This window comes from Arachis hypogaea, chromosome 16 (genome assembly GCF_003086295.3).
Source record: "Arachis hypogaea cultivar Tifrunner chromosome 16, arahy.Tifrunner.gnm2.J5K5, whole genome shotgun sequence".
NCBI lineage: Eukaryota > Viridiplantae > Streptophyta > Magnoliopsida > Fabales > Fabaceae > Arachis > Arachis hypogaea.
Window position 1 is genome coordinate 150,183,584 of NC_092051.1, and position 18,213 is coordinate 150,201,796.

Genomic DNA, 18,213 nt, shown 5'->3' on the forward strand with positions numbered 1-18,213 from the left:
TTTAGTATCTTAATTTGTATTTTTTATTCTTAGTTTACACTTTTTTAGAATATTAGCTTTTCAACTCAATAGCTTGCATAATAGAGATAATAATAGCGGTTTTTAATATGGTCAGCGCCAAAAGGATTTCGTATACTTTTAGCATTTTTCTATTGAGTCTATTCGTATGAACATGTGGAAATGTTTTATAGGTAGCCAAACTACTTCAGCAATAGCACACTAATATCCACGTGTTGGGTTGAATTATCCTTTCCCAATTCGGATTAATGTAGCCGCCAATTAATAAATCTCAGTATGTATTATATAATTAGGAAAATTTTAAGAGATAATATTTTTAGTGAAAAAGAATAAAGTTAATTAATATTTGTTTTAATGTAAGGAAAAAATACTAAGTTTTTGTTTAAATATTTATGCATGCTAGATGGTCATGAATCAATGCTTTATTACTCACTCTATAGTGGGATTTGTCATCTTTCTTCGATACATTTGTAGTAGTATTTCATTTTATAAATGTACTAACCCTTAAATATAGTTAGTAATAACATATTTACAAATTTCACAAGACTCTTAATTACATGGGGAAAATAATTTAAATCGTTTGGTAGTCATATTTTTCTTATTCAAACTTTCATGAAAGAATTGTTAGTTAAAAAGAATTAATAGGTAAAAATAGAGTTCAAATACTACTATGCTATGCAGGATAAACATAAAGACCCTAAAACTATCGTTCTTACGATCATTTCTATATTTTTAATATAGAACACATGAATGATGAGTTATAAACGATTTTTAAGTAAATTTTGTACCAAATAATACGTGCACATATGTAAATTTTATACATAATATATACACCATAATATCAATTAAATCTACAAAAAAAAAAGATAAATCTCAAATTGCAAATGGATTTTATATACCTAATAATAATTTTAAAGGAAAAAAAAAACTCATGTTGGCATTAAACAAGCTATTATAATAATTTAGTTCTTTTATTACTCGTTATTATTATTAATGAAACTTTTCAGATAGACTCTGAAAAAAGTAAAGATTTGGAGCTATATAGATCCAAATATATAGCTGTAGCAGCCTCTAATTACTCCTTCCATTGACAATAATCTTAGACGTATCATTTATTAGACTTTTATAATTTAGATTTAAGATAGTGTATGTTTGCTTGACGTAAATTGCATGGTGTGTGGTATAATCTTAACTCAATGGTCCTTTTCAACTTTGTTTTTAACTTCTCTTCATTGTCAACTAGACTCAACCTAACTCGTTAGAAAAAAACAAACAATATATCATATTCAAATGTTTCAATTTTAAATTGATTCAATTATATTCAAGATCTCTAGAATGGTAGAGAAGCATCACATAAATAATTGTCATGTGCATGATCTCTATATAAGTATGGTCCAAGTCAATGAATTTAAAAACCCTTCATTTCATCTCTCTTTTTATTATATTATCCTTCATAAAAATAGTGACTTTTCACTCAAAATAATCTTCTTCTTTTTGGGAAATTAACACCACAATGGGGAACCTCTTTTGCAAAGGGTAAGTGAAATTATGGAATAATTATGATGATCAACATTTTTTTTATTATTATTATTACCACACATACATATATTTTCTTAATATTTTGTGACATTGAATTATTATTGAATATTTTTCAGGAAGAATTATTCAAGGTGGAAGAGGAGGCCAATAATGAGTTTCATTCATAACCAAGCTTCTCCAACTCACATAGGAATAAGAACGGTGGAAGCTGAAAATGTTTGCAACTTTTCAACTCATTCGGATCTATGTATCTCCATAGCAACTTGGAATATGAATGGCCAGGTGCAGATAACAATTCTAATTTAAACAAGTAAGGTTTTTCGTTTGAAAAAAAAAACTTTAATTATATTGTTGATTGCTAGTAGTTTAATTTGAATTGAATATAATAAGGGTCATATATTACTATATGATCGGTTTTAGAAAATTTTCAAACGAGAAACCAAATATATATGTTATGAACTTCGTTTGTTGATTTTTCATGTATGTTTTAATTTAATTAAATTGTGAATATTATTAGGTTTCGTTTGAAGAGCTGGCAGATATGGTTGGTAGCAACCGGGAATTTGAACTTTTAGCAGTTGGATTGCAAGAAGCTCCAAAAGAAAGAAAAGTTGCAACACTCCTCAAAGAAGCTCTACATGAAACTCACACGTAAGTTTTTTTTTTTTTTTAAGTTATAAGTGAGATTTGAATTCGAGACCTCTAAATAAAAAAATGAGAGACTATATTATTTGAGTTATAACTGATTGGACACGTAAATCATTATTGTGAGATGATAACTCAAGATACCTAAAATGATAATTAAAATATTGGCACATACTATATATAACAACTTAGTCAAAATAAATTAAATGATTTAATAGTTGTCAATTATATATAATTTTTTATATAAGACATCTTAATGTCAATAGTTATCTTATTATTTTTAGACTTATTATGTTACATCATCAACATTTTCTTAGCCAAGATTGAGTTATTAATATAACAATGAAACCAATTAATTATCCTAATGACAAAGTCAAAGAAATTATGATATTAAGTTTCACCAACTGAAAACAAGAAGTCAAGAAGCTAAGGTAGTAAATGACCCCCCCCCCAAAAAAAATTATGTAGGCCTAGTTAAGAAAATTGTGTTTAACTAAAAATTATTGACCACCTATTATTATTATTTGGTAGATTTTTTTGTTTAAAGTACAAAAGCCTTAACTTTTGGTTCGGCTTTAAGATTGAGGGAGATAGAACTTAGAAGTGTGGCGCAATAAGTTGTGAAAGTTTATCCAATTGTAATGTGTTGTCAACTTCTGATGAGTGATGATGCACCTTACCTATGTTCATACCTTATGCCATGCACCATGTTTTATATATAGTATAGAAGAATTTATATCTATATCTATATCTAGAGTTAAGTGCACTTTGAGTTTTGAGATTTACGAATTATACTGATTTAGTTCTTGACTTTTTAATTATTATAATTTGGTTCTTTAGATTAAAAAAATGCACTAATATAATTACTAAAAATATTGTTAGTGAGATAACTCAAGTCTTATCATGTTGAACATATTAAAACGATATTTTACACGTTTTAATGCTAAAAGAGCTCAATAATAAAAGGATTTGAACAATATTAAAAGGAAAGGGTATAATGTTTTAGTATTGTTTAAACCCTTAAATAATATCATTTACTGCCTTCTTTAACCCTAAAATGCATACCACGTCGTTTTAATATATGTCTAGTGTGACAAGGCTTAAACTATACTATTAACGGTGTTAAATTCTGGCAACGAAAGATATATGAGGAACTATATTGATGTACTTTTTTAAATTCGAAAAATCAAATTATAATAATTGAGAAGTCAAAAACTAAATTAGTGCAACTTATCAATTTCAAAAACCAAAATGAAGATTAACTCTCTATATCTATCTCTTAATAAGTGTCATGTCACAAAATGCAACTGCTGGAACTTCACTTAAAAAGAAAAGTATATAAAATCTTGTATTATTAATAATATCTTGCACCTCGTTACATGAATTTACAAGCACAACAATTGTTATTTACAGTATTATTCTGTCATCATCAAAATTAGGACCATCTTTGATTTTCTTTTGTTTGTATACTAACTAATAATTAATGTTCTTCTCTTTTCCATAATTTTTTTCCTTAAATTAAATGAAGCATGATAGGCAAAGTAATAATGGGATCTTTGCAGCTCTACCTATTTGGGCCATCAAATGCAAAAAGATCTTCCATTACAGGTACAATATTCTGACCCTTATGCAATAATGATTATATGTTTGAAAGAGAATGATGATATATATATTGATCAATGGAAAGAAAATAAATATACTAAAGGGTAACTTTTTTTTAAGAAATTAATTACTAGAATGATAAAAATTTATTTTTTTAGCATTTTTTATTAGTGTTATTTTTTTTCAAAATCATACTACTAATAAATGTAATAGTTTTTACTATATGCAGAATTGAAGATGGACAAACAGTCAATTGGGGGATTTGGAGGAATAATTGGAAGAAAGAAAGGAGCTGTTGCAATCCGAATTAACTACAAAGGCATTAGAATTGTTTTCATCTCTTGCCATCTCTCTGGTAAATATATATTTAAGGGATATATAATTCATAATTAAAATTATTTTAAATTGTTAGAGATATAATTATTTATATATCTTTTTTCTTCAATTTAAGTTTTTTGAAAAAGTAATTTTACTATATGATATTAGAATTTTTATGATCCGAAAGTCTAGAGTGCAATCTTTATTGATCTCTAAAAAAAGAAAATTTAGCATAAGACAAATTATTAAAAGAGAAAAAAATTTATAAAAAAATACAAACAAACTCAAAAGAAACTTTTATTCAAAAAAATATGTTAAAAATATTATTTATTCGTGTGTTTTTTTTTATCAACTTAAATTTTTAGAAGAAATAATATCATGACAAAAATATTAGAAAATAAAATTTATACTATAAAAAAGATAATTACCAAAAAAAAATACTATAAAAAAGATAATGTATGAATTTGGTACTATAATATAAAAAGAATGAGTATACAAAACTTAAATAATGATATAATTAAGCTTTCAAGTTGTGATTTTAGACAACATCATATATTAATTTCTAATTATAAACTTTTCTTAAAAATATCTTCAAAGATATATTGGATTATTACATACTAATGTGTTAATTATTTAAAATTTGCATAAGCTCATGCAAGCAAGGTAGAGGAAAGAAATTGTGAATGTAGGCACATATCACACTCTCTATTCTCTAAGAATTGGAATCCATATTCAAGACCATCACATATTACTATTTGGTTGGGAGATTTAAACTACAGGCTTCAAGGCATTGATACTTATCCAGCCAGAAATCTTATCAACAATGACCTTCATCAGGTATTGAATTATATATAATCCTCATTTAATTTTTTTTTAAATATAAACTATATCCTTAAAAATATAGAACTTGTAATTAATACATTTTTTTGCATAACTAAATAATGCATACATAGATATGCACCATATAGTACACAACAAAATTGCTACCATGAATTAAAATAAAATAAAATAATTAGTCCCTTTTAATTATTTTTCATTTCAGAGGCTGCATGGAAAAGATCAGCTTTTACAAGAAGCTGGGCGTGGACAAATATTCAATGGCTTCTGTGAGGGAACATTGACATTTAAGCCTACTTATAAATACAACAAAGGAAGTAGCAACTATGATACAAGTTACAAGGTCATCTCATTATTAATCTTATTCTAGTATAATTAAATTCCATCACAACATTATTATGACATCTACTAATAGAGTTAATTAGCTAGCTAGATTTTTTTATGATCATATGTTTATTATTCTTATTAAAACAATATAAATAAACCTTTAATTTTTTAATTTAAAAATATATAAATTTTTAATTTATTGAAAGAATAAATTACCATTTGTATTTATAAAAGATATAGACGCCGACAAATAAAACGACAATTGTAACCACGGAAGATGACTTTCGTGTGCCAAAAGTACCGGACATTGGTTACACAATTAGTCTGTTAGGTACTTTTGACACATATAAGCCATTTTCTATAGTTACAATTATCGTTTTATTCTTATATGGGTACATTTGTCAGCTTCTGTATCTTTTATGGGTACAAATAATAATTTATTCTTTATTAAAAATATAAAAGCGTTATGTTATTTTAAAATAAAAGATATTTAAATTCTTTCGTCTAAAATATATAAAAATAAGATCTCTCTAAAAAATTTAAATGTTAATTTCACATTTTAAAAAATAATGAATATTTTTATATTAATTAATCAAAAAAAATTTTTTTAAGATAAATAAGTTAAGAACTTATTTATCATTTATTCTTATTATTGGTTATTAAGAACGAACAACCGGTTTATTTATTACATTATAGTCAAACAACGTGTGTATTTAATTACTTAATTAAAGCTTTGTGTTAGTGTGTGGTTTTAGCTTATTATTATTGACATTCATCGTAATTAATTTATGAGATAATTAATGTGATTAAAGCAGGTTCGAGTGCCAGCATGGACCGATCGCATATTATTCAAAATAGAAGATGAAAGTGACATTGAAGCAACTTTACATTCTTATGAATCCATGGATGAAATTAATGGTTCTGATCATAAACCTGTAAAGGCACATCTCTGCTTAAGATTAATTCGTCAACGTCGTCTTCCACCAATAATTGAAAACTCTAATTCTATTATCAATAGTAATAATAATAATAATAATAATAATAATATTAATCAACTTTCTAGTTAGCAAGTGCTTCGCTTGAAACGTCGTATTCTAATAATGTAATGTCGTAATTTTTCCTTTCTTCATTACTATTTCAGATTCTTTTATATAATCTCTCATTTGTCAATAATTTTGTATTAATTAATTAATGTACTAGAGATAGAAACATTTGAAAATTAAATTTTTCATCAGTAATCAGTTGATATTTTTGTTCATCAATATTTATTTTATTACAACAACAACAACAACAACAATAATAATAATAATAATAATAATTTAATCCCTTAAATGTTAAGAGTAAAAATTAACTAACAAATAAAGTAGTAATTGGTAAAATTAAGGGATTAAAATTTTATGAATATACACCGGGAAGAGAAGAGAGCAATTAACAAAGAAAAATAATAGAAAACCAGTTAATGAACAAATCAAGCATTTTTTTTAATTTAGATATGGAAGGGAGAATGGTGTAGGACGCAGTTATGAAGTGTATGAGTGTTTTACGCAGTTGTGATGTTAGAAGCTAAAATTAGACCGTTTGATCTGTGAGAAGTATAGAAATTAGACCGTTCGATTTTTTGGTATACAAATCAAACTCCAAATTTTTAAAAATTTTTAAACGTACATCCCACAATTTTAAAAATTATCCAAAATTACAATGTTAAAATATATTACATATTTTATTTTTATATCTAAATTTTTTAGTCCAAATCAAGAGTTAATTATTATTTACTCAAATGTAAAATGAATAAAAAATATATTAGATAGTCACCTAATTTTTTTAAAATTAAAAGACAAAAAATGTGAAACGTGAATTTTTGTTAGTTATTATTGGTAGTATAGTAGATTCCTAGGCAAGTACGATGGAAGCTAATAAAGTCATTTAATTTGGTCGGTTTATTAACTATTGACTTTGTTTTTTGTCTTTGGGGATTTTATGATTGGTTGGTTATTTCCCTTTGGATTTGTTCCAACTTAAGCCACCATTGTTGAAGTTGACTTAATTATTTGCCGACTATTTGAATTTATTTGTTTTTGTCATTTCTTTTGGATTTTTCAAATACCAATTGATGATTCATTAATTCACTCTTTCTCGTATATATATCTTATTAAGACATTAATTTAAAAAAGTAACGATGATATTATTTTTGAAAATATATTTTAAGAGTATTAATGAAATAAAATATTTTATTAAAATTATTGGAAAGTTGAGTTTTTAATAATTTTTAATGCAATGAGTATATATATATAAAAAGATTAGAATATTGCCATTATTACTGTATTTTTCAAATATCTAGCTAAATGCTTAATCAAGTTAACAATTCTTTTGGTACGATGATTGACAAGTATACTAAAGGACTAAAGGTTTAACATTATTTTTTTTCAAAAAAATTATAATATATTTCATGATAAAAAAAAAACTATAGCAGATATTTTACAATATTCATTAGCAAAATTTTGATTTTTTTTTACGCGTTTCAATTTTTTAAACAAAAAGTTAGAAATTCCTGGCCAGCAGTATTAATTAAGAGAGCCCAATACCATTATTTTAATTGATGAGATGCATTTTTTTCACATTGTTTTAATGACACATTCTATGCAAAATAATAATAAATATAATAAAATTTGAAAAGCATTTTAACAATTATATTATATCAATATATCGTACAATAATACTTTAACTCTAATCTAGTCTAAACTAATGTTTTCATAAAAGAAACTTTCTGGGATTACCGCGTTTGGGTTTGGGATTTATTTTCTCTTTCTGCTTTTGTGTTTTTTGGGTCTTCTCTTCTCATTCTTCTCTTTCTCTTCAATCTCATTCCTTTGAAGAAAGAGAAAGAACAAAGAACCAAGAGGACCCCACACAACACAACACACTTAAACAACACAAACCTTGTTTCTTGTTGAATTTCTTCACAGTCTTTTGTCCCAAATAGTTGAATTTGTCACAACCACTGTTTCCCATACAACACAACACCATAAATTATTATTATTATTAATAAATAAATTAATTAATCAATTTCCAAAACCCTTTTTTTGTCAAACCTTCTTCCTTCCCCCCTTTGGTGTTATCATCAATCTCATCAATTTTTGACCTTTCTGAAAAATCCCGTGCATTTATTATACTTTCCCCTGTTTCCAATTGTAAAAAGATTATTTTTTTTAATTTAAAATTTTGATTTTTTTTTCCTCTTTGTCAATGATATTGTGGAGTATACGTGTTCGTGTTTCTCGTTTCTGAAATTAAAGGAAAAAAAAATAAAACATTTTTTGCTTTGTTTCTTCTCCTTCCTTGTTCCTTCTATTTGCTTTCCCTTGACACATACAAAAACTTGAGTTGAAGTTTCTTAGATCATCATCATCAAGTTTGCAGTTGCTGGAGAGAGAAAAGGAGAAGCAAATTTACATGCTCTAGAATCTTACTTTGATCTTGTTCTCTCTGCTTTTTCTGAAGAAAGAGGTGAGTTTATTTATTGTTTTTTTCTTTTTATTATTGAATTATTGCCCCAGGATTTGGATTTTTATTTTTATGTAATCAATTTAATTGACCTATGGAGCTTGGGGAAAAAAAAACTTTTTGTTCTTCTGGGTTCTTTAATTTTGGAGTTATTTACTTAGAGTGGCAATTTGAGTCTCAGTTCTCATATATATTTGGTAGTGATTCCTTTTGAACTGTTTTTTTCTAGATGTACCTTTTTTCTCTTTAGCTGCAGCTTCAGTTGTTAAAGGTGTGTTTGGTTTGTTTATAGTTTTGCAAACTATGATTTTGATCCATTGCAATTTCTGCCCAAGTCATTGTTTGAGGCTAAAAAGTCAATTTGTTTTTGCTGAAGATGTCGAAATGAATCGAAATCGAGTTTGTCAGTTTGTGCCCTTTAAACTATTGTTTGGAGTATGCAAATTGAAATGCATACATATTATGAAGATGGAAATAGTTTCTTTGAATTTCACTTAACCCATGTCTCCAATAGTAGTGGTGTTCCCAAATTCCAATAGTATTGGAGTTTTCGAGTTAATTGAACTATTGTTGGCTGTTTGATTTTCAGGAAGGAATTTGTACCTATTATGAACATATAGCAACTTGAATTATGGGTTGGCTTAGCAAATTTTTCAAAGGCTCCGACCAAAAGATTTCGGAAGGGCATTACCATTCGTATTATAACGGGGATGCGGATTCTTACTTGCCATCGACGTCTGGTGTAACAAACGTGAGAACTCCTTAACAATTGCTTTTGAATGCATTATTTTGCAAAGTGTTGAAATATGCCATTGTTTCTATTTCCTGTTTGTCCAACTTTTCAAACATATGTTGATGGGAATTTGGATGCAGGATGTTTGGCCTGAGAATGAGAACGAAGATATAGATCGTGCCATTGCATTATCTCTGGCAGAGCAAAATCATAGAGGAAACCATGTAAATGGTGAGTGATATAACTCCAAACTGTTGTTGTATATTTTAAAAGAAAAATAAGGCATTTACACCATTGCGTTCTTTTAGTTTTAATTAGGAAAAATTTGATATCAAGTCTGTGATAGTCTATTGAATGCAGTCTTTGTCAATTACAATGGTAAATTCAGTTGCTATAGAATTGAATAGAACTTATTTAGTCGTAGCTATTTACTATTGTTTTGCTTTTGCAGTTTGTTTACATTGGAAAATTTCTGCTTGTGTTGAACATTAACTGTTACTTCTACATATTTTTGGATCCGGCGCTCTGTCCTTTATAGATGATATATGTTACCTTAACCTTGTAAATTGTGTTTTGAAAAACCAACTACAATGGAATATACGTCAATGAGTTTTTCTGTCTATTATGTAGACTACAGATCTCAATTAGAAGAAGATGAACAACTTGCCAGAGCTATAGAAGAAAGCCTAAATCTAGAGTCTCCTCCGAAATATGGAAACGAGAACATGTATCAACCCCATCCGGCGGTTCCAATTCCAGTACCAGTGTATTTCCCAATGGGATCAAGGTACGAGTTAGAGGACAGGTCACCATATTGTACGAATTTGGTATCACCATTTCAACACTTTTTGTTTGACTACTTAAATGAGCATGCTAAGATTATCAATTTATCATCTAAATTTATCTGTTCACCATTTACCATTCTGTCATGCTTGATGATTTCGAATTCTCTATTTTGATGTTTGTTTTACTCCTTTGTATTCATTAACATATTTTTCCCCGTCTATTCTTGCTGGTCCTTATTAGACTACTTATTGACTTGCACTCATATGCCTCATTATGGATATTTTTGGGAGGAACAGGAGGATGTAACTGAACTAGTATGTAGCATAATACATTGGTATTCTCATTTATCAAATAATCTATATACATATGCATAGTGATCTTCATCTTTAGTATCCTCTTCAAATATATTGTACCATATATACCATAAAGTTACCGTAATTGATTGATAACTGCACGTCTAGTTCAATTAGCAAACAAATAACACAGATCCCAATAACTTTAATTTTTCGCCTGCAAAATATATCATAATTTGTTGGTTTGAAAACTTCGCATCATGCAGAAATATTTGAATGTTTTTTAGTTTTTTGCATAATAGGATTTGTGCTGGCTGCCATACTGAGATTGGTTATGGACGATATCTAAATTGTTTGAATGCTTTCTGGCATCCTGAATGCTTCCGCTGTCATGCTTGCAACCTACCGATCTCTGATTATGAGGTGCCCGAATTTCCATTTACCTGCCAAAATGCTGTTCTTTATTTCATTTTTCCATTAATGGGTTTTTCTTGCATGGCTACGGATTTGTTGTTTTTACACATGCATTCTTGCTTTTGTAGTTCTCCACGTCGGGAAATTACCCTTACCATAAATCATGCTATAAGGAAAGCTACCATCCAAAATGTGACGTCTGCAAGCATTTCGTGAGTACAAATTTTATGTTCTTGTTTATTGTAAATTTGTAATTGATACCCAAAAAAGGACAGCCCGGTGTACAAGCATCCACATTAATGCAGGGTCCGGGAAAGGGCTGCATCCAAAGGATGTAATGCACTCAGCTTAATCTGATATATATATTTTTTTTGGTGAATGAACGGGGCTTTTGCCCAAAGACTACACTACAGAGATAAAGCGGGTAACTGAACCCTTCTAACATCATCAGACAGAACATTCCTCAATTCAACACATGGTTGATCCAAAAAACTGAATCCAAACCTCAAGCTTAAGCTCTTTCTTGCTAGGAGGTCTGCTCCTCTGTTTCCTTCCCTGAAGGAGAGTAAATTTCATTCTCCAATCCCTACTCCTCATCCGGTGTAATCTAATAATAGGATCAGGGTGTTGTGAGGATTTCTCTGGCTTCTGTAACATCGCTAGGGCTGCTCTAAAATCTGTTTCTATAATTGCCTTTCTAAAGCCCAAGTCCCAAGTCACCTCAAGACCTTTCAAAATGCCCCATAATTCCGCTTGATAAGCGGTTGTGACTCCTACATTCATCGCATACCCAGCAATCCATCTTCCATGCTCATCTCTAAGCATCCCTCTGCAACCCGCCGCACCCAAGATTGCCCGCCGAAGCTCCATCCGAGTCGTCTTTAACCCACCCCAGGGAAGGAGGCTTCCATTTTATGTGAGCCTCAATTCTATCTGGGGGGTGTCTAATGAGAGATTCCTTCTTGAAGGCCTCTTTGATATTTTGAACGTAGGGGATTATGAAATCCTTTGTATCCACAGCTCTTTTATAAGGTGGGGAGAACAAGAAATTCAATCCTCTTTGTTTCTACCAATGTGTGATATGAGGTTCAATCTTACCCAAAGATCAAAGGGAGCTCTAAAGAAATTGTTTAGATGTTGAGGGAGGATAAGGCTTGACCAAATCCTGGCTGCTACCTGGCAGTCTCTCATCACATGTAGCAGCGTTTCCTGCTGTCCAAGACAGCGGTGGCAGTCCGAGCTAGCTCCAAAAAATCTAGCTCTTCTACACGCAGTCATAAGCCTTTTATGCACCATAATCCACATGAAGCACTTTGATTCCTTGAGGACCCTTCCATTTCCAAATGATGTTCAAAGTTTGGTCTTCATTTAAATTTTCATTAGATAAGAGCTTGTAGGTACTCACTATGTCAAGATTTCCCTCCTTCAAATGTTTCCACAAGATTCTGTCTTCACCCCACGGCTTGAACCCATGACCTTGAGGTCACACGGAGACAGCTTGACCGTTGCTCCAAAGCTCCCCTTCATTGTAATTGACACCCAAAAGGCCAAAAAGTATAAAGTTTCTTTTCCATTTACCATGTAATATGTAAAAAATGGATGAGAAGAGTGGAAAGATGTTTTGTTATCAAAGTTTGTGCATCGTGTTCTTGATGGTATAGGACTAAAGCCGATGTCGTTTGTGAGATCATGATGTTTTTATAGCTTCTCAAGTGTTGGCATTAATTAAGTATATGTTACTCAATTTTCACCCGAATTTAGTAATTTACACCTTATACCTCATTGCGGTAGCTGTTAATTTCGGTAATATATATCTTTTGACAGATTCCAACAAACCCTGCTGGTCTTATTGAATATAGGGCACATCCATTCTGGGTCCAAAAATATTGCCCTTCTCATGAACACGATAACACTCCAAGATGTTGCAGCTGTGAGCGAATGGAGGTTAGTATGAATGAAAAATTTTATCACGAATGAACTTTTATTGTGAACAGTGTAATTAAAATTTTCTATCTTCATACACAGCCACGAGAGACTGGATATATCGGTCTTAATGATGGCCGGAAGCTTTGCTTAGAGTGCCTTGACTCTGCAATCATGGATACAAGCGAATGCCAACCGCTTTATGTTGATATACAAAGATTTTATGAAAGCTTAGACATGAAATTGGAGCAGCAAATTCCACTTCTCTTGGTTGAAAGACAAGCCCTGAATGAAGCAAGAGAGGGGGAGAAGCATGTAAGTAAAAATGCATTTTCACCTATTCATAGTAATTATATTATAATATCTGATAAATTTGATCTTAATGTTTTAGTTTTCATCCTGCTTATTCGTTATCTTGGCCAGGGTCACTATCACATGCCAGAAACTCGAGGACTCTGCCTTTCGGAAGAGCAGACGATCAGCAGCGTAAGATTTCTTTTTATGTTTTCGGCTTTAGTGACGTTTCCTTCTCTCTTGTCCGTGCTATTAAATGATACATTGCGTTTGAACTTTAATCAGATCTCGAGACGACCGAGACTTGGGGCAGGAAATAGAGCGGTCGACATGAGAACACAATCATACAAATTGACCAGACGTTGCGATGTGACGGCAATTCTCATTTTATTCGGACTTCCAAGGTAATAATTCAATGCTTTTACAAATTCCAGAGTCACAAAGCTCAATGCTTATGAGTACATAAATCTTTCAAAGTTAACAAATCTAGCTCTGCAAGGGAAAAATTCTTCAGTGTTTTTTTCTTCTGCCTTTGTGTCTGCTAGTTTGCTCATGGTATTTTTCTTCATATTCTTGTTATTGGATTTATATGTTTGCATATTCCTGTTTCCTCATCTTGTGGTTGGATGAATCATGATTCTATTTATGAATACAATTCGTTTTTATCTTTTCAGATTGCTTACTGGATCGATCCTAGCTCACGAGATGATGCATGCATGGCTGCGGCTTAAAGGTACTATTTCACCTAGAAATTCTTTGAATGTGGAGTATCATGTGAACTTTGTTATCCATTTTGGAGTTTAGGCTTTAAGATTTAAGGAATTTAATCATACATTTCAATATCTGTCATCAAATCGATGTACTTCGTTCTAAGCTATCTGCTCTATTTGTGAAGGCTACCGAACCCTAAGTCAAAACGTCGAAGAAGGTATATGTCAGGTTATGGCATACATGTGGTTGCATTCTGAACTCACTTCGGCGTCAGCCTCATCCTCATCTTCAACATCTAGAAAAGGGAAAAGACCCCCTTTTGAGATGAAGCTCGGCGAGTTCTTCAAGCACCAGATTGAATCCGACATCTCGCCAGTTTACGGAGACGGGTTTAGGGCAGGTCACCAAGCAGTGCAGAAGTATGGTCTTCAGAAGACCCTAAACCATATATGGATGACTGGTACTTTTCCATTTTGAAAAGCATTGAGAAAAAACCCTCCCACTTTTTGTTTTTACACATTGTTTTTTCCCTCATTCTTTTCTGGAGATAAAAAGGTTCCTTAGGGCATTAGATTTGGCAAACTCATGATTTTTTTGTACTTGTAATTAAAATGGATACCATTTTGGATGCATTGATTACATTCATATGATTTTTTGCAACATAATAGTACTTTTGTAGCAAAAGAAGAAAAAGTGAAAAACAATGGGGAGAACACTTTCATAGCAAAGGTGTAGTCTTAGGGTACTAGAGAGGTCCATTTTTATTAATTAATTCTGTGATAATATATAAAATTTGATACAATGATTGTGAAATTTGAAATATCCTATAATAACTACAAAGAGAAAAAAACAAATTGTACATTCAACCTTATTATATGTAGACATAAATTCTGCACACATTTATTAACATTTCAACATGACAATTTTCTCACTCCAACAATTATTATGGGACTCAGAAAGTGTTTTCCACAAGGTAGAGACCACCTCTGACATGTTTGGTCTACTTTCTGATTCTTGATTCAAGCAAGCTAAACTTGGCTTAACTAGCATCAAAGCACTTTTTCTCTCAATGTTTCCAATGAGCCTTGGATCAAAGAACAAACTCAACTTCTCTTCTTCATGCTCCTTACTAATGAGATTATTCATCATGATCCTAGAAACCATTGTTATTCCTTCTCTTGATAAACCATGCAGTGTAACACATTCTTTGCTAGTGATCAATTCCAAAAGTACCACTCCAAAGGCATAAACATCATCTGAAGTGTGACAAGAACTTGAACTTGTTATCATTCTCCTTTCTAATAATTCTTCTGCTAGAGAAAAATTTGCTATCTTTGCCCTTAGATCTTTGTTTAGAAGAATGTTTCCACTGTTAATATCATTGTGAACATAACAAGGATATGTGAAGTTGTGAAGATATTGAAGTCCATTTGCAATATCCAAAGCAATTTGAATCCTCTTTGACCAACTTTTATGCAAAAAAGAGTTTTCTTCACTACTAAGCCATTCTCTTAAGGAACCATTTTCCATGAATTTAAACACAAGATAGAACAAATCTTCATTTTCACAATATCCTTGAAGCTTGATCAAGTTGAAATGGTTGATTCTTCTAAGTAAATTTATTTCTTTTGAAGCATACCCTTTACTTATTCTTCTTTTGACAGCAAAACTTTCCCTTTTGTTACCGAATTCGCCGTGAAATACAGAACCTTTGATTCTGTTCCTTGAACTGAAATTTTCGGTGGCATCCTTGATTTCCTCGAATTTATACAATTTAGAATAGTTCACATCAATGCTCGCTATTTCGACGGGGATATCTTCTGAAATCGCATGATTTTTGTTACGGATTTCGCCTGCCTTGATGAATCTTTCTGATATATTTCCTATAAAAAACACTAGAGATGACATGATGCTCAGAATCAATATAGCAGCAAGAATTATATTGAATATTACTAGTTTCTTTAACTCGATCCCTTTGGAACCGGTTTTGGCATGCAGTGAAGTAGAATCATATGGTGGATCATTGGCAACTGTGATTGTTGATGAACTCAGTGGTTCACTTGGCAAAGGAATCAGAAGAGTTGTGAATGGAAAAATTGTAGTTTCCATGGAAATACCTATATATGTTGCAACAATATGAACACAAATATTAAATATCCTAAGATATGATATGTGAATATGACAATTCCATTGAAATATAAAATATTTAAAAGAAACTATCATCACAAGTAAGCTAAAAGACAGTAGTGAATGAAATGAACCAATATCTTTGATGTAGTATTTGGAGATTATAAAATTAAGAATAGATTGATAGATTTATAAATCAATTATTATGATTAGAATCTATTAAAAAGTGTTTAGAATTACCATTGGCTTCAAGAAGATTCTGTATTGTTGCATTGAATCTTGATGCAATGCTAGAAATGGTGTCACCCCAATTCACAGAATAAGTCATCAAATACTTGGTGCCATTTCTTTCTTGATTCCATGTTGGACAAGCACACCTTAATGGAACATTCAACTCCATGCCGGGGCGCAAATCGCGCTCCGGATAAGGATTGAACCTCTTTAGGGAATCACAAGTGGTTAAGCCTTGGAAAGTTTCTGGCAAGATTGCACCCAAGACATGTTTGGTTTTGGATTGGTAATAGTAATACTTGGTGTCCTTCATTGAAGAACAAGAGCATTTCAAAGGGACAATAACCTCTTTACCAATTTGGAACATTGTGTGTGAAGTAGTGACATCATTGATTCTTGCAAGGTCTATTGGGTTTGAAGAAATGAGGTTGGAGATTGTGGTGATGGTGTTGTAAGGAGGTTGAGATTTGAAGATTAAGAATGCCATGCATGTTGATGATTCCTTGATGCCATTGTTATTGCATGTGTAGAGGAATGATGGTGAAGGTCCCTTTTTGTCATCATTGTTGCATCTTAGTATTGAGTTTCCTGAGTAGTTTTGTTGTGCCTAATTGCCATTTCAAGAAACAAAGAAAGCTTAATTAGTTTGTTAATTAAGATTAGTAGTTCAAAACTTGTTGAGAAAGAAAGAAAGAATTTAAAAAGTTCAATGCTGGTTGTAATCAGCCGATCTTACCCACTGGGATAAGACTTTGTTATTATTATTGTTATATTCATTATATTCATATAATTATATCAAGAAGTAATTGTAATTAGTTAGTGATAGCTAAAATAGGACAAAGGGGGACAATAAGTGAATTTCAAAAAAAGAAAAGTTTCTTATATTATTGATGTAATAAGAGTTATATATTTATAAATTATTTTTCTTAAAAAAAACGATATAAAAAATATATTTGTTCACATTGTAACACATAATTAAATATCAACATATAAATAAAATAAATATAGTAATTAGTTAATTACCCCCTAAAAGAAAAAAAAAAAAGAGGTAATTGCCTTAAAAAGAATCACTTACCGAGCATAGTCTGAGTGAGAAGAAAATGATTAGATACACAAGATATTTCATTGATGAAAAATGAGAACATTTAAGTGTATGAAAATTGAAGATATTTGATGCCTCACTTGCACTTTTATAGTAGAATAATTTAATGAATAATAAGTGATACAATGTGAGGGAATTTAATTTATTTTAAACAAAAATATCAAAGAGACAAAGACGAAGTTTACAATGTTGTAATTTGTCGACTATTTCATAGCTCAGGCTTCAGGGTACTATAAACTTTTATCAAAAATATTTTTTATACACTAAAATTATTCACTAATATATTTATGTATAAATATATGTGAAATTTAATTTATTTTTTAATATATATTTATATTCTAATATATATTTTATACTAATAACTTTTTTAATAGCTGATTTTAATATACACCATACACGTAATATAATCCCACTTTTATTGAGGAAACAATTGGCAATTAAATTCTGGCCTTTTAGCTGATTTTGAAGATGTATTATTAGTTTATTACACAGTTTAGAACTTTGGTTAAAGCATATGCACTTATTATGATTTATTTGTTTTCATTTCTATTTATGTTTTTATTAAAAAGAAATTGTAGTGGAGGGAGAATTTCTTAGTTACATATACTAAAGGTTGGTTTTGAAATATATATTATTATTCTTTAAATCTAAGTGCACATTAAAATTAGACAAATTACAATGGGAAGAGCCCATAGAATATATATCAAAGTCCAATGCAAATAATTTAAGAGAGTAAAAGGAGATAAACCCTAAGAAGTTCTTAATAATTTTTTTTAATTCATGAAAATCAAGGAACCTACTGCAAAGTACAA

At 30.3% G+C, this 18,213-nt stretch overlaps 3 protein-coding genes across 6 annotated transcripts; 2 read left to right on the forward strand and 1 right to left on the reverse strand.

The window, feature by feature from the left end:
• Positions 1-1,335: 1,335 nt before the first annotated feature.
• On the forward strand, positions 1,336-6,534 carry LOC112697919 (type IV inositol polyphosphate 5-phosphatase 11-like). 3 transcript variants are annotated; one of them, XM_025751294.3, is made up of 8 exons: positions 1,336-1,554; positions 1,674-1,839; positions 2,075-2,208; positions 3,731-3,810; positions 4,034-4,159; positions 4,772-4,959; positions 5,165-5,302; positions 6,102-6,534. In XM_025751294.3, the coding sequence occupies exons 1-8, from the start codon at positions 1,532-1,534 to the stop codon at positions 6,351-6,353; spliced, it is 1,107 nt and encodes a 368-aa protein (XP_025607079.1). In that variant the 5' UTR covers positions 1,336-1,531; the 3' UTR covers positions 6,354-6,534. The 3 variants fall into 3 exon arrangements, with proteins under 3 accessions (XP_025607079.1, XP_025607081.1, XP_025607082.1); XM_025751296.3 differs by having other exon boundaries at positions 1,394-1,554; positions 3,765-3,810; positions 4,018-4,159; XM_025751297.3 differs by lacking the exon at positions 1,336-1,554 and having other exon boundaries at positions 1,688-1,867.
• Positions 6,535-7,881: 1,347 nt separating this feature from the next.
• LOC112697920 (protein DA1-like) lies at positions 7,882-14,754 on the forward strand. 2 transcript variants are annotated; one of them, XM_025751298.3, is made up of 12 exons: positions 7,882-8,790; positions 9,377-9,538; positions 9,661-9,751; positions 10,151-10,307; positions 10,887-11,022; positions 11,142-11,225; positions 12,838-12,957; positions 13,039-13,251; positions 13,360-13,422; positions 13,516-13,634; positions 13,905-13,963; positions 14,126-14,754. In XM_025751298.3, the coding sequence occupies exons 2-12, from the start codon at positions 9,419-9,421 to the stop codon at positions 14,416-14,418; spliced, it is 1,455 nt and encodes a 484-aa protein (XP_025607083.1). In that variant the 5' UTR covers positions 7,882-8,790; positions 9,377-9,418; the 3' UTR covers positions 14,419-14,754. The 2 variants fall into 2 exon arrangements, with proteins under 2 accessions (XP_025607083.1, XP_025607084.1); XM_025751299.3 differs by having other exon boundaries at positions 10,902-11,022.
• A 90-nt stretch (positions 14,755-14,844) lies between these two features.
• LOC112806000 (lysM domain receptor-like kinase 4) lies at positions 14,845-16,786 on the reverse strand. Its single transcript, XM_025848312.1, has 2 exons — positions 16,309-16,786; positions 14,845-16,058 (listed from the first exon to the last, which is right to left on the reverse strand). The coding sequence occupies exons 1-2, from the start codon at positions 16,784-16,786 to the stop codon at positions 14,845-14,847; spliced, it is 1,692 nt and encodes a 563-aa protein (XP_025704097.1).
• Between the last annotated feature and the right edge of the window lie 1,427 nt (positions 16,787-18,213).